The sequence below is a fragment of the Homalodisca vitripennis genome, chromosome 7 (genome assembly GCF_021130785.1).
Source record: "Homalodisca vitripennis isolate AUS2020 chromosome 7, UT_GWSS_2.1, whole genome shotgun sequence".
Taxonomy (NCBI): Eukaryota; Metazoa; Arthropoda; class Insecta; order Hemiptera; family Cicadellidae; genus Homalodisca; species Homalodisca vitripennis.
In genome coordinates, this window is record NC_060213.1 from 133,945,057 (window position 1) to 133,961,841 (window position 16,785).

Sequence of the window (16,785 nt, forward strand, 5' to 3'; positions counted from 1 at the left end):
AAGGGCACTATACAAACTCATTCTAATTATTTAACACTAAGTGCGGACCTCATCATTTTATGGAATGCCGAAATTCTCAAAAAATGTAGTTCATGAATCTGTCTCTTTTTTTCATTTTTGTGTATTATGCAATTGCTGATTTTACATCATAACCACTTATTACATAATTTTATGTTTTAATCATATATTACATAATTTTACGTTGTAATCACATATTACACAATGTTACGTTGTAATAATATATTACATTAATTTTACGTTGTAATCATGTCATACATAATTTTACGTTGTAATCACGTCTTACATAATTTTTACATCTATTGTATTGTGAGTAGCATTATCCTCCTAGATTGAGCAATTTCTGCAAAGCAATAGTTAGCTACTTGCTTTGCTTATTATTTTTGTCTGTCAGGACGCCCGCTTAGACTGATGTCATGTATTCACAAAAAATGGTCCAAAATTGCACTTATATGTCATTATACTGATTTGGGTGTAAATATTTTTCATACTGTCAAAAAATAACTAACAAATTTGGTCCTCAAAGGGTTAATAAAATGTTATGACTATTGATATAATTTCTATGTGGAGATTGTTAGAAGATATCTTTTTGATCATTGCATAATGTAGGGATGTCACCCTTATGTCAAAACTCATGCTGAAGCTTATTAGTGGGAAACAAGCAATCTTAATTTTTCCACCTTTTTTTTGTTTTCCGAATTACGTTTTTCACTATATGAAGCGCTTTCTATTGTCTTGGAACTATATTAATTAATGCATATTGTGTGAGATGCTAAAAACCCCCCACCCCCCCCCCCCCCCACCCCCCCCCCCCCCCACCCCCCCCCCCCCCCACCCCCCCCCCCCCCCACCCCCCCCCCCCCCCACCCCCCCCCCCCCATACTGATTTTTTCAACAATATCTATCTATCTTGTATCCAACTATAAACACTTTCATATATAATAAACGTATTTTATTTTATACATAAATAACAGAGTCAATAGCTCATAGAGGACTCTGAAACAAAGTATAAAAGGTAGCATATCAGCCAACCTGCTAACAGATCATCTCTGTGAGTATTTTATGCAGAAAGAGAAGTACAGTTTTCTAGAGAAGAGCTTCAACAACTTCTTGAAAACAATTAATCATTAAGTTACTACACAGAAGAAAACATGGGAAGAGCAAACGATATGCGGACCCAGTTTTTTTATACCAATATTAACAAACAATATTACTTAATTATAACTTTCGATATAACCAACCGATACTGATATTTGAACAACTAACTTGTATCAACTATAAACATTTTCATATAATAAAGGTATTTTATTTTATAGATAATAACAGACAGTCAAAAGCTCATGGAGGACTGTGAAATGAAGTTTAAAAAGTGGCATATCAGCTGACCTGCTTGCAGATCATCTCTGTAAGTATTTGTACAGAGGAGAAGTACAGTTTTTTAGAGAAGATGCTTCAAAAAATTCTCGAAAGCAGTTAATCATTGCTACCCAGGAGAAAACATATAAATAAGTATGCATATTTTGTATTATACATTTTTTTTGTTGTTGTTATTATTTCATTATTATTTATAAGATTTTCTACTTCCAGTTCTAATTGTTTGATCATTAGAGCTCATTTATTATTTATAAGATTAGCTATCATTTTGTGCATTATGTAACTATTTTAATTAAAGATATAATTGTTATTTTGAGTACAGATATATTGACGTTATTTATGAGCGTATTCGATGAAAGAATATTAAAATATCGATAATTGTACTAATCAACATAAAAAAACCGGGTCCGCTTACCGTACTCTACCCAACTCTTTATAAAGTGGTTTCGCATTGCAAATAAATGAAATCTTAACTTATGATAAAAAAATAATGTTAATAACTTTTTACAAAGTATAAAAAATATACCTAGAATTTCATATGTCCAAAATTCCTCCCTGTAGGTGGTTAAAAACAAAAACACCAACTAAACGCACAGAGATCAACGCATTGATTAACTTCACTAATCAGTGAGCTAAACTACAACATAATTAAATAAAAGAAAACACCATTGATGTATACTTGTCAACACTCCGACTGGAGTACAATTTTTTTACAAGGCAAACAAGATAAAAAAAGACAACCCAAACCCTAACCTCAATCTACTAACGCAACAGAATCAAAAACAAACTGAAACCAGAATGAATGAAACTCAAACGAAACGGCTGCATCATCAGAGTATTGAACATTGACATCCGCTCACAAGGTTTAGAACCAGTTAGCTCTTGCTCAGTTAACCGGCAAAATCAAAACCTGAAAACAGCCAATATTTTTTGCCAATCACATTGCAATTTGGCAGGCTATATAAATATGACTATCGCCTGTGATTATGAGTCCTTCTGAGGATTCTCAAGATTCATAATCAAGGCTATCGCTCTCTATCATTGAAGATCGAGACTCAAGAATATTGCATTTATTGATAAATTTAACATTCGAATAGGCTATGCTACATTTTCTGTCTTATAAAAGATACGTTTGTATAAAAGTGGGCTGTTTGTAAGGATAGGATAGCTCAGGGGTCACCCATCCAAGAAGTAGCCTCGATCGACGTTACTTGATTCAGCTGTCTTGTTATAACTACCGTACCCACACCACTGTCCCATTTGGATACTAAGTACACTATATCACTACTAAATACATTTGTGTTACGGAATTCATTGGTATACAATCCAGAGCTTTTGTAAAATTATAAAGTACAAGTTAAACAAATTTCTTGTTTTCAACTGTATTAAAAACTGAGCCTAAAGTTTTTTGTATGGCAGTATTAATAGACCTTCCTCTCCAAAATCGAAATTAAGAATCTGACGTTTGATTATTCACTTAGTTGTACATCAATGATTACACAATTTTGATAAAATTAATACATAGATGATAGATGAATAAAGATGATACTGGGCAGTGATTTTGAGGTTGGATTTTGTTTCCTTTTAAAAACTTGCACAACTTTGGACATATTTAAAAATATGGAAAGTATCCCACATGCACACAAGAGTAAACTGTGACTAAATGCACAGTTTGCTTTAGAGGATGATTGGACGGCCAATAAAAAATTCATAAATTTACAATGTTATAATATTAGATACCGTATTATATTTTCCCAGGCACATGGTACAGGGACTCAGTAATTTACCAATATTCTTATTGCTGGATTGCCAATGTTATCTAACTTAAAGAGGACACTAACAGTTTTCGTTCCTAGTCTACATACGAAAAATACTACGATTTTTATATAAAAAAAAAAACTATTTAAATAAGATCCTAAGTATTTGCTATGACTAACTGGCATCGATAGAAGTTTTCCTGGCGCAACTGTCGTAATCTAATCTACCTAGATTATAGTTTTCAATTTAAAACTTCCTTCTTCCATATAAGACCATCAAATGTTAGGTTAAGGCACTGACGCTGGTGAATTAGTCTTGGAAGTGAACTGAAATCGCCCAAATAATCCATCAGGCCTATTTGAGGAATTTACAGATGTATGTATATGACAGACCTACAATACAATAATTGTTTTACAATGTACCAACACCTGGCATACCTTTTCTTCTTTGACATTTATTTTTTTACTCTCCCAACGGCAATGTCAATATACATAACAAAAACACATCATGGAATACATACAACAAACTTAAGTGCTAGAACAAGACAAGATTAGAATTTCTTTGAATGACAACTATTAGTTAATAAATTGAACTTTTGGTGTGTTTCTAGCCTTAAGAAACCACCTTCATTTATGTCCTCATCGGCCGGAAATCATAGTCGTGGGTAGCTTTTAAATCCTGGTATCTAATTGTTTTGATCCAAGAATAGTGAAAACATATTAACCCCTGTCAAGGGATATGTTGTAACATCATCGTTTATATACTAGACAGATTAAAGAATATATAATAGGCTCGGTTAATTCAAAAACGTTAACCAGGACCATAATTCATACTTTCTTCTTTGGCTTTAGGCGATAGTTAGGTACCATGCCAAAGGGAGTACTAGTTAAGGTATTCCGTTTCTGATTGACTGAGGGTTTATATTGCAGTATTAATGCCAGCTGTCAATAAAAATTCATGTAGTTTTTTTAATTATTTACGTAATTTACAGTTCTTATTATGATTAGTTACAACTGTCAACATGATTTATCCATATTTTTATAAACTTATTAATGTTTAATTAGATTTATAAAAACTGTTAAATAGATTTACTTATTATATTCACCCAATTTTCTTAGATGTTTTAACTTATTAACACCACTGATGTAGCATAGCAATGTTTAGAGGTTATAAAATTGCAATCTAAAACAATTGAGTGAATTTAATTCATGGAGGAGCTGTTCTTATGGGTAAACAAATTATTTACTTTAAACTAAACACACAGTTCTCCAATAATTTTAAATCTTGTACACAGGCTTTTCAACATCCAAGATGTCATGAAGGTTTTGTGTACGAAATTAAAAGTGATTGAAAAATTGTCTGTTTCTTTTAAAGAAAACAATTAAGTAAATGGTTCCAAGCCAAAGTCGACAAAATTATTACGAGTTTCTGGCAATATCAATGTGGTATTAACAAATTCGGAATTGGCGCCTCATTTAGTGAATCAGGAGATAGAGCCTCCAGGTCCCGCTGCGGTAGAGTGAGTGAGTTTTACAACGTAGGAATGTGTTGAAATTAAATCTCTCTAAAGACTTTTCATTCCATAATGTATCTTTTTTTACTCTATGACATATTCTCGTATATATTCTATCACACTGTACATACCAGCTGACTAGTTCGTCAGCTGGTATTGTTTGTACTGTACTTATACTTCTTGTTTAGTTGGTTTTTGATTGTATGGAAGTTATAATTCTCTTATCGGTAATGTATGAAGTTGCTGGACGCTAAAGTACTTAGTACAGTCTAGTTTTTGTTTGTGTTGTGAGTTCTAGTTAGATAGTGTATGACTGCCGTTAAAACAATGAGAGTAAAGAGTTGAGAAGTTTCAATGTGAATTGATGTAGTTGGCAGCTAAAACTTTTACTAATATTTACTAGTCATTAGAATTTTATAAATGTTTAAATTTTAATTCATTTAATACTCATTGTAATGAAAAATATAAATAATTAAAAGTGAACAGTAGACACATCTTTATTTTTGTCTGGTTGAGAAGGATATTTGAAGGATTTTGATATTGCAGCTAACAATTTTAGCAATAAGGTAATTATTTTAATAACTTTCTACTGAAGATATGCATTTTTAACCCTTATAATTCAGAAGACTATGGGATGTTACTCTACAGCACAACAATCAGTTATAACTTGTGGAAACAGTGATGGATGTATTATACTTAAACCTAAGGCTATGGGGTAGAACATGATAAACAACCTGGTTTCTATACCAATAGGATATTAACACTGATTAATTAATTAGAACAATTAACTGGTCATCTGTACCAACCTAAACACAATTTCAGATTGAAAACAACATTTGATAAGTAACTATTAAAATAAAAGTTTTAGTTAACTTTAAAAAGTTAACCGAAAATAGCATTGAAATGTAATGAATTGTGTTTTGCTTGGTTTCATTATGTTTATTTCATTTTTATTGAAACAAGATACTTCCTATTACCCATCATAATGTTTTGTTCATGACGGTTTTATGATTTCTTTATTATTTATGAAGAACAAGTGCAATTATGTAGGCCTATATTAAATTAATTGTAATTTCAGCCTATGAATTTTATTTAGCATTTTAGATAAGTGGATATCAGATAGTTCTGTTATTTGATATAATATGAAAAATATCAATGATAATATTAAGTGATATAAAAACCGGATCTGCTAATCACACTCTGCCTGCTATGGGAACATTCAAGACACATAGTACAAATTATAAGCTGTAATTTGCTGTGTCACATGAAGTGTTTTTCACAGTTAATTATTGAAGCGGGTGTGATTTTCAAAATACTAAAAGGTGTTTTTGCTGCTGGTTGTTTTCACTCATCTGGACCCACGTGCAGGCAGCTTTTATTAGAGTCTAGCAAGTAAGATTTTTGTTTGTTCATAGGCTACACTGATGTGTTTTTATTGAACTCAAATTTTGATTCATAAAAGTCTCAAGATAGTGAATGAGTATTATATAAAGGAGAACCTGTGTTTTATAAAAATTATGAGAGTAGTAATGACTGGATAACCATCACCAGGATTATCGTTAAAAAAAATGTGGATAAATATGAATGCAGAGAGGTCTCAAAATGTTGAAAAGTTTATGTACTTTATAAATATTCTTTTTTTTAGAACAACTGACTTCATTTTTCACTATTGTGTTTATTAGTCCCACTTTGCATGATACTTTTATTTCATTAATGGATAGTAGCCTATTTAAAAAGTGTTAAGGATAGCAATATTAAAGAAAGGTACTTTGGGATTATACCGACCACCACCCAGACATGAATCGTTATTTGACATTTTGCTTCTACTGATTACTAGATTAGCGTAGAACAATATTTCATCAATATAAAACAGGAATTGTCTTATCGCAAACCCCTCCCCATCCTCAGACAGAGGTCAAAGTCGAGCGGTTCTAGTAGATAACGTGATAGCAGAGTCTCGCCGCCCCGTTTCAGCTAGTGCGTCGCTTTGTTGTGTACTTCCGTGCTTTACCTCTACATTTCTCCAAAAACAAAAATTCAATAAAAAAAACAAACATTACCAAACTAAAACTAAACTCTTTATTGAAAAAACACTCTAAACTTGTTTTTATTCTTGATCACACTCCGCCACCCAAAATGCGAGTGCCTCCCGGCCATCAGCGCAGACTTTTTCGGCTGCCCCGCGCTGCCGTTTTTGTAATCGGGATTCTCGAGAAAGATAAGATAACAGCGACAACAATACCGATCACAATACCTGGAAATGCTTGTAAGTTTGTAATTTTGTAATTAAAGAGTTTGTTTTTTTTTTTCGTTCTATTCATGTTTTGTTTCCTATAAATTTGTATTTTTGTGTTCTTCATTACTGGTGTGGTCGGTATAATCCCAAAGTAACCAAGAAAAAACAATGAAAAAGAATGTAATGAGAAAATTTTGTGCATGAGGGAGTAAATCCCTTAATTGATGTACGGATTACTTTAATCTTCCTACCCTAAACCTATCAAAAATACTGAGATTCTAATCAAAACTTTGTAGAAAATATGAGGATCATGGTTAAAAATGCTTACTTTTGCAGTTAACAAAAACTTTCTTAAGTTAACTGCCTTATGTATTGTCTATCCGAGGGTCTATCACCATGCTCGAGGATCTATTGTCCTAATTGAGAGCTAAATGCCCTGTCCTGAGGGTTTAACACTACCTTATCTGAGTGTTAAATGCTCTGCTTAAGATCCAACCACCCTATCTGAAGGCTTAAAACGTAGAAATAATAAAGTTAAATTTGAATGTAAATCCTGTTATTGTAGCTCTATTAGTTTGTGGTTAACATTACAATTTGGGTATCTTAACTCTTTTGTCTGAAAATATACTGACCAAATTAGCCTATGTGTGTACTGACATATTGCCAGTGTGAAAATACTGTGGACAAATATCATTGCCTCAAATACACTAATCTAAATGCACATATGGTAATGGAAACAATATAAAACCAATAAACTTATTTTTCAGGTTCTATACAATTCATGTAAAATGGTTTCTGAAAAGATGAGATCAAAGATAATGACAGCACTACCTTTAGTGTTGTTGTTGGTCTCGATTCCGCTGTCTCTGATTCTTTGGCTTGGAAACATGGCATTTACCGCCTTTTGGCAAGGTGACAATGGTAAGTTTGTAATGCTACCATCATAATTTGATGTTTAGTCCTTGTATGATCTCTACCTTTAGTATTGTTGTTGATCTCTATTCTGCTGAAAGGATGTTCATGATGAATGGAATGGACCACCATCAGTAACCACACCATCAATTTCGATCAAATAGTGAATTATAAAGTGAAAATAAAGTGTTCTCTATGACATTTTTGTGCAATTTATTGATTTTTTTAGTGGAGTGTACTTAAAGGTGGCAAGGTGGTAAATGTTAAAGAAAAAAATGAGAAAAGAACTAGTAAGAAACATTTTTGCATAAGAGAGACAACCTCCATGTAAGGAACTTCTTAATCTTCTAACTTAGACCTAAAATATGGAGTTTTAACCAAACAATTGTAGAAAAGAAGTCAGTGTAACAGTAAACAATGTTAATTTTATCCAAGAAGCTAATGAAAATTTACTTAACCTAACGACCGACTGTCAATCTGTCATGCATACCCGAGGTCCAATACCCTACTTCAGAGCTAACTGTCCTACAAGAGGGTTAACTACCATGAGCAATTTTTTCAACAAGGCCTTTAGAGAGAACTTTATTTTTAGCTTTTTAGGTCTTTCCTCACATTTATTTAGTACACATTGCTATCCTAGACAATTAGCCCTTTCCATTAGAAAAATCAACAAAAATTGTGGTGAGTCTTGTAGTTTTCATGAGTTTTGATCTTAAACAAGGATTTCTTTGTTTTCAGAAACAATAGCGCCCACGAGATGGTTGTTTTCAGTAATAACACCTATCTTTTTTGCTGCGTATGGGCTGAAGAAGAAGAGTTTAAGTATCAGTGGTGCAATTCTTGGTGAGTTGCTTCATGTTAATAATTGGATTTTAGAAGAATATAAAAGAGAGAGAGAGAGAGAAATGAGATAGTAATTTCGTTTGATAGCTGTGATATTTACAGCTCCTATGAATTCTGATAATGAATGGGTTATCTCAAGATTACCAAAAGATTTATAGTACAGTTATGACTACTGATAAAGATGGATACTGTATTTATGAATCAACTACATGATTCACTATATTAATCAGGATACAGTATACATTATACTTGTTTAAGCTATTTTGGGGTTGGAGTATAATATTCTATCATGACTTTTGTCAGTCCTTGAAAAGAGTAAATTGCATTAGGGTATGTCTAATTAAAATGAACTATATGTCAAAAGACGGCCATTTACTAAAGCGTAGAATGAAGAATCAAGACATTTATTGTTAAAAAATGTACTATAAATGGGTGATAATTGTCAATTAGATGTAATTTGTAAGGAGATGCTTTAACACATTGACTCGTTGCAAAATTTACTTAAAATTTTGCTTGAAGTTGAAAAATCTTAAGAAATGAAAAATACAATTTTATTGTAAATAGGCTACCTTAAGTGTTCAAATGCTAAATTATACAGGGTGTGTCTAGAAAATAACCGAATTAGTATTGTTGGAGCCACAGAATAAACGCAGTAAGGCTGAATATTGTATAACCAGTCATGTGACTCCCCCTCCCACACGTCCTTGTGTTTCGTCTGGCTCTCGTACTTATTCTGCCCATAGTGCCAGTTATAGGCAGTTAACTTTTAGTATGCGTCAGAGAAAATGTTGAATATTCATAAAGAACAGCGTGTGAACATTAAATTTCTTTTTAACTTGGAAGTGAAACATTTGTAATGTTACAACAAGTGTATGGTGACAACTGTTTAAATGATTTAAAGATGGCCGTGAAGACACGAGTGATGACACAAGCATTGGTAGACCATCGTCTTCAAAAACTGATGCTAACATTGAAAAGATCGGTAACCTTGTTAGAATACATTACCGATAATTAGTCAGAATTACTACATTAGCGTCCTGACTACGGAGAAAATGGAATGATTAGTGGAAAAACAAGTCAAGGATCCTCCACCATGACAATGCTCCACCCAACAAAACTTTGTCAGTGAAGACATTTTTGACCAAACACAACATCCCAACTTGGATCATCCACCCTGGTTTCACAACTAAGGAACGATATTTGTTGAAGTAGTAAGTGAAAATGCAATGGAAGTCATGAACAGGGTTACGGAAGATGATCAACTATGGGCGGATTAAGTACAGGAGCCAGGCGAAACATGAAGGGAGGTGGGAGGGGGAGTCACTTGACCAGCCATACGATATTCAGCCTTATTACATTTGTTCTGTGGCTCCGCCAATACTAATCCGGTTGTTTTCTAGCCACACCTTGTATTTTTATAAACATATTGTATCTATGGTGGAGAGGGTTAATGCAATGTGCGTGTTGACTTTAGCTCCAGTCCTGTGCACTCAGTTGTGTACCTGATGAGACAATGAGAACATCTCTTCACCTAGATTTTGTAGTCTACGTGTTTCTGATTTCAAAACGATGCAAAGAATTTAGCGGAAGGTAAACTGGAGCTAAACTTGACATTCATATATTTTTATAATGTCTTAATCTTAAGAAGATTACCTGTACTCAACACTCTTGGAAGTTATTTATCAACAGAATAAACATGTAGATGCATGCAGAACTTAGAATGTAGATCCTTGACTGATGTTCAAATATTGTTTATTAAGAAGGTTCAAGGCTAATGACATTGGCTGTAAGCATATTAAATAAATACATTTTTTAACAAACTGAGTACAATCATATGACACTTATAAGTATGTTTTATAAGCTACACATGTAGCCAAACTACACTACCAATTCCTCATTGTCTGCCAAGGAGCATGTACAAATGTCTGTTCTGTATGATTGCCCATCTTTCAATCAGTCCAGTGGACATCTTAAGAATGAAATAAGCTATAGATTTGATATTTTGCCTGCTTGTTACATAGTACTTGGTGTGGTGTACTTTTATTGTGTGTTATATTAAGCTAATCTCTAATTTGTATTAATTGAAGACCAAACTAATAATTACAACGAGGGAAAATTGTTTACTTTGTTTTGTCACAGGACTATTTATTAGGTTTGTCCTCACCCTAGTTTCTCCCACTGGGTTTTGTCACAGGACTATTTATTGGGATTGTCCTGACCCTAGTTTCTCTTACTGGGTTCTGTTGCATGACTATTTAATGGGATTGTCCTCGCCCTAGTTTCTCTCACTGGGTTCTGTTGCAGGACTATTTATTGGGATTGTCCTCACCCTAGTTAATCTCATTGTGTTCTGTTGCAGGACTACTTATTGGGATTGTCCTCACCCTAGTTTCTCTCACTGGATTTTGTCATAGGACTATTTATTGGGTTTGTCCTCGCCCTAGTTTCTCTCACTGGGTTCTGTTGCAGGACTATTTATTGGGATTGTCCTCACCCTAGTTTCTCTCATTGTGTTCTGTTGCAGGACTATTTATTGAGATTGTCCTCAACCTAGTTTCTCTCACTTGGTTCTGTTGCAGGACTATTTAACGTGTTTGTCCTCAATCTAGTTTCTTTTACTGGGTTCTGTTGGAGGACTATTTATTGGGATTGTCCTCACCCTAGTTTCCCTCACTGTGTCCTGTTTCAAAACTATTTATTAGGTTTTTCCTCACCACTTCCAGCAGAGCTACCAAGTTTCTCTCATAGTGTTGTTTTTGCAGGACTATTTATTGGGTTTATCCTCACCCTAAGCAGCTACCTGTTCCTGGTCTGTCTGATGACATTCTTTGTCACTTCCAGCAGAGCTACCAAGTTTCTCTCATAGTGTTGTTTTTGCAGGACTATTTATTGGGTTTATCCTCACCCTAAGCAGCTACCTGTTCCTGGTCTGTCTGATGACATTCTTTGTCACTTCTAGCAGAGCTACCAAGTTTCTCTCATAGTGTTGTTTTTGCAGGACTATTTATTGGGTTTATCCTCACTCTAAGCAGCTACCTGTTCCTGGTCTGTCTGATGACATTCTTTGTCACTTCCAGCAGAGCTACCAAGTTTCTCTCATAGTGTTGTTTTTGCAGGACTATTTATTGGGTTTATCCTCACTCTAAGCAGCTACCTGTTCCTGGTCTGTCTGATGACATTCTTTGTCACTTCCAGCAGAGCTACCAAGTTTCTCTCATAGTGTTGTTTTTGCAGGACTATTTATTGGGTTTATCCTCACTCTAAGCAGCTACCTGTTCCTGGTCTGTCTGATGACATTCTTTGTCACTTCCAGCAGAGCTACCAAGTTTCTCTCATAGTGTTGTTTTTGCAGGACTATTTATTGGGTTTATCCTCACTCTAAGCAGCTACCTGTTCCTGGTCTGTCTGATGACATTCTTTGTCACTTCCAGCAGAGCTACCAAGTTTCTCTCATAGTGTTGTTTTTGCAGGACTATTTATTGGGTTTATCCTCACTCTAAGCAGCTACCTGTTCCTGGTCTGTCTGATGACATTCTTTGTCACTTCCAGCAGAGCTACCAAGTTTCTCTCATAGTGTTGTTTTTGCAGGACTATTTATTGGGTTTATCCTCACCCTAAGCAGCTACCTGTTCCTGGTCTGTCTGATGACATTCTTTGTCACTTCCAGCAGAGCTACCAAGTTTCTCTCATAGTGTTGTTTTTGCAGGACTATTTATTGGGTTTATCCTCACTCTAAGCAGCTACCTGTTCCTGGTCTGTCTGATGACATTCTTTGTCACTTCCAGCAGAGCTACCAAGTTTCTCTCATAGTGTTGTTTTTGCAGGACTATTTATTGGGTTTATCCTCACCCTAAGCAGCTACCTGTTCCTGGTCTGTCTGATGACATTCTTTGTCACTTCCAGCAGAGCTACCAAGTTTCTCTCATAGTGTTGTTTTTGCAGGACTATTTATTGGGTTTATCCTCACTCTAAGCAGCTACCTGTTCCTGGTCTGTCTGATGACATTCTTTGTCACTTCTAGCAGAGCTACCAAGTTTCTCTCATAGTGTTGTTTTTGCAGGACTATTTATTGGGTTTATCCTCACTCTAAGCAGCTACCTGTTCCTGGTCTGTCTGATGACATTCTTTGTCACTTCCAGCAGAGCTACCAAGTTTCTCTCATAGTGTTGTTTTTGCAGGACTATTTATTGGGTTTATCCTCACCCTAAGCAGCTACCTGTTCCTGGTCTGTCTGATGACATTCTTTGTCACTTCCAGCAGAGCTACCAAGTTTCTCTCATAGTGTTGTTTTTGCAGGACTATTTATTGGGTTTATCCTCACCCTAAGCAGCTACCTGTTCCTGGTCTGTCTGATGACATTCTTTGTCACTTCCAGCAGAGCTACCAAGTTTCTCTCATAGTGTTGTTTTTGCAGGACTATTTATTGGGTTTATCCTCACCCTAAGCAGCTACCTGTTCCTGGTCTGTCTGATGACATTCTTTGTCACTTCCAGCAGAGCTACCAAGTTTCTCTCATAGTGTTGTTTTTGCAGGACTATTTATTGGGTTTATCCTCACTCTAAGCAGCTACCTGTTCCTGGTCTGTCTGATGACATTCTTTGTCACTTCCAGCAGAGCTACCAAGTTTCTCTCATAGTGTTGTTTTTGCAGGACTATTTATTGGGTTTATCCTCACTCTAAGCAGCTACCTGTTCCTGGTCTGTCTGATGACATTCTTTGTCACTTCCAGCAGAGCTACCAAGTTTCTCTCATAGTGTTGTTTTTGCAGGACTATTTATTGGGTTTATCCTCACTCTAAGCAGCTACCTGTTCCTGGTCTGTCTGATGACATTCTTTGTCACTTCCAGCAGAGCTACCAAGTTTCTCTCATAGTGTTGTTTTTGCAGGACTATTTATTGGGTTTATCCTCACTCTAAGCAGCTACCTGTTCCTGGTCTGTCTGATGACATTCTTTGTCACTTCCAGCAGAGCTACCAAGTTTCTCTCATAGTGTTGTTTTTGCAGGACTATTTATTGGGTTTATCCTCACCCTAAGCAGCTACCTGTTCCTGGTCTGTCTGATGACATTCTTTGTCACTTCCAGCAGAGCTACCAAGTTTCTCTCATAGTGTTGTTTTTGCAGGACTATTTATTGGGTTTATCCTCACTCTAAGCAGCTACCTGTTCCTGGTCTGTCTGATGACATTCTTTGTCACTTCCAGCAGAGCTACCAAGTTTCTCTCATAGTGTTGTTTTTGCAGGACTATTTATTGGGTTTATCCTCACCCTAAGCAGCTACCTGTTCCTGGTCTGTCTGATGACATTCTTTGTCACTTCCAGCAGAGCTACCAAGTTTCTCTCATAGTGTTGTTTTTGCAGGACTATTTATTGGGTTTATCCTCACTCTAAGCAGCTACCTGTTCCTGGTCTGTCTGATGACATTCTTTGTCACTTCCAGCAGAGCTACCAAGTTTCTCTCATAGTGTTGTTTTTGCAGGACTATTTATTGGGTTTATCCTCACTCTAAGCAGCTACCTGTTCCTGGTCTGTCTGATGACATTCTTTGTCACTTCCAGCAGAGCTACCAAGTTTCTCTCATAGTGTTGTTTTTGCAGGACTATTTATTGGGTTTTATCCTCACTCTAAGCAGCTACCTGTTCCTGGTCTGTCTGATGACATTCTTTGTCACTTCCAGCAGAGCTACCAAGTTTCTCTCATAGTGTTGTTTTTGCAGGACTATTTATTGGGTTTATCCTCACTCTAAGCAGCTACCTGTTCCTGGTCTGTCTGATGACATTCTTTGTCACTTCCAGCAGAGCTACCAAGTTTCTCTCATAGTGTTGTTTTTGCAGGACTATTTATTGGGTTTATCCTCACTCTAAGCAGCTACCTGTTCCTGGTCTGTCTGATGACATTCTTTGTCACTTCCAGCAGAGCTACCAAGTTTCTCTCATAGTGTTGTTTTTTGCAGGACTATTTATTGGGTTTATCCTCACTCTAAGCAGCTACCTGTTCCTGGTCTGTCTGATGACATTCTTTGTCACTTCCAGCAGAGCTACCAAGTTTCTCTCATAGTGTTGTTTTTTGCAGGACTATTTATTGGGTTTATCCTCACTCTAAGCAGCTACCTGTTCCTGGTCTGTCTGATGACATTCTTTGTCACTTCCAGCAGAGCTACCAAGTTTCTCTCATAGTGTTGTTTTTGCAGGACTATTTATTGGGTTTATCCTCACTCTAAGCAGCTACCTGTTCCTGGTCTGTCTGATGACATTCTTTGTCACTTCCAGCAGAGCTACCAAGTTTCTCTCATAGTGTTGTTTTTGCAGGACTATTTATTGGGTTTATCCTCACTCTAAGCAGCTACCTGTTCCTGGTCTGTCTGATGACATTCTTTGTCACTTCCAGCAGAGCTACCAAGTTTCTCTCATAGTGTTGTTTTTGCAGGACTATTTATTGGGTTTATCCTCACTCTAAGCAGCTACCTGTTCCTGGTCTGTCTGATGACATTCTTTGTCACTTCCAGCAGAGCTACCAAGTTTCTCTCATAGTGTTGTTTTTGCAGGACTATTTATTGGGTTTATCCTCACTCTAAGCAGCTACCTGTTCCTGGTCTGTCTGATGACATTCTTTGTCACTTCCAGCAGAGCTACCAAGTTTCTCTCATAGTGTTGTTTTTGCAGGACTATTTATTGGGTTTATCCTCACTCTAAGCAGCTACCTGTTCCTGGTCTGTCTGATGACATTCTTTGTCACTTCCAGCAGAGCTACCAAGTTTCTCTCATAGTGTTGTTTTTGCAGGACTATTTATTGGGTTTATCCTCACCCTAAGCAGCTACCTGTTCCTGGTCTGTCTGATGACATTCTTTGTCACTTCCAGCAGAGCTACCAAGTTTCTCTCATAGTGTTGTTTTTGCAGGACTATTTATTGGGTTTATCCTCACTCTAAGCAGCTACCTGTTCCTGGTCTGTCTGATGACATTCTTTGTCACTTCCAGCAGAGCTACCAAGTTTCTCTCATAGTGTTGTTTTTGCAGGACTATTTATTGGGTTTATCCTCACTCTAAGCAGCTACCTGTTCCTGGTCTGTCTGATGACATTCTTTGTCACTTCCAGCAGAGCTACCAAGTTTCTCTCATAGTGTTGTTTTTGCAGGACTATTTATTGGGTTTATCCTCACCCTAAGCAGCTACCTGTTCCTGGTCTGTCTGATGACATTCTTTGTCACTTCCAGCAGAGCTACCAAGTTTCTCTCATAGTGTTGTTTTTGCAGGACTATTTATTGGGTTTATCCTCACTCTAAGCAGCTACCTGTTCCTGGTCTGTCTGATGACATTCTTTGTCACTTCCAGCAGAGCTACCAAGTTTCTCTCATAGTGTTGTTTTTGCAGGACTATTTATTGGGTTTATCCTCACTCTAAGCAGCTACCTGTTCCTGGTCTGTCTGATGACATTCTTTGTCACTTCCAGCAGAGCTACCAAGTTTCTCTCATAGTGTTGTTTTTGCAGGACTATTTATTGGGTTTATCCTCACTCTAAGCAGCTACCTGTTCCTGGTCTGTCTGATGACATTCTTTGTCACTTCCAGCAGAGCTACCAAGTTTCTCTCATAGTGTTGTTTTTGCAGGACTATTTATTGGGTTTATCCTCACTCTAAGCAGCTACCTGTTCCTGGTCTGTCTGATGACATTCTTTGTCACTTCCAGCAGAGCTACCAAGTTTCTCTCATAGTGTTGTTTTTGCAGGACTATTTATTGGGTTTATCCTCACTCTAAGCAGCTACCTGTTCCTGGTCTGTCTGATGACATTCTTTGTCACTTCCAGCAGAGCTACCAAGTTTCTCTCATAGTGTTGTTTTTGCAGGACTATTTATTGGGTTTATCCTCACTCTAAGCAGCTACCTGTTCCTGGTCTGTCTGATGACATTCTTTGTCACTTCCAGCAGAGCTACCAAGTTTCTCTCATAGTGTTGTTTTTGCAGGACTATTTATTGGGTTTATCCTCACTCTAAGCAGCTACCTGTTCCTGGTCTGTCTGATGACATTCTTTGTCACTTCCAGCAGAGCTACCAAGTTTCTCTCATAGTGTTGTTTTTGCAGGACTATTTATTGGGTTTATCCTCACTCTAAGCAGCTACCTGTTCCTGGTCTGTCTG

At 36.3% G+C, this 16,785-nt stretch overlaps 1 protein-coding gene across 4 annotated transcripts in view; it reads left to right on the plus strand.

Moving 5' to 3' along the window:
- Positions 1-4,825: 4,825 nt before the first annotated feature.
- Positions 4,826-16,785, plus strand: part of LOC124366349 (transmembrane protein 19) — a 35,635-nt gene continuing 23,675 nt past the window's right edge. The window contains exons 1-3 of one of the 4 annotated variants that reach the window (XM_046822839.1): positions 4,826-4,890; positions 7,667-7,820; positions 8,550-8,654. In XM_046822839.1, coding sequence (XP_046678795.1) covers positions 4,867-4,890; positions 7,667-7,820; positions 8,550-8,654 — 283 coding nt within the window. In that variant the 5' untranslated portion in view covers positions 4,826-4,866. The other 3 variants (XM_046822838.1, XM_046822840.1, XM_046822841.1) reach the window with 3 other exon arrangements.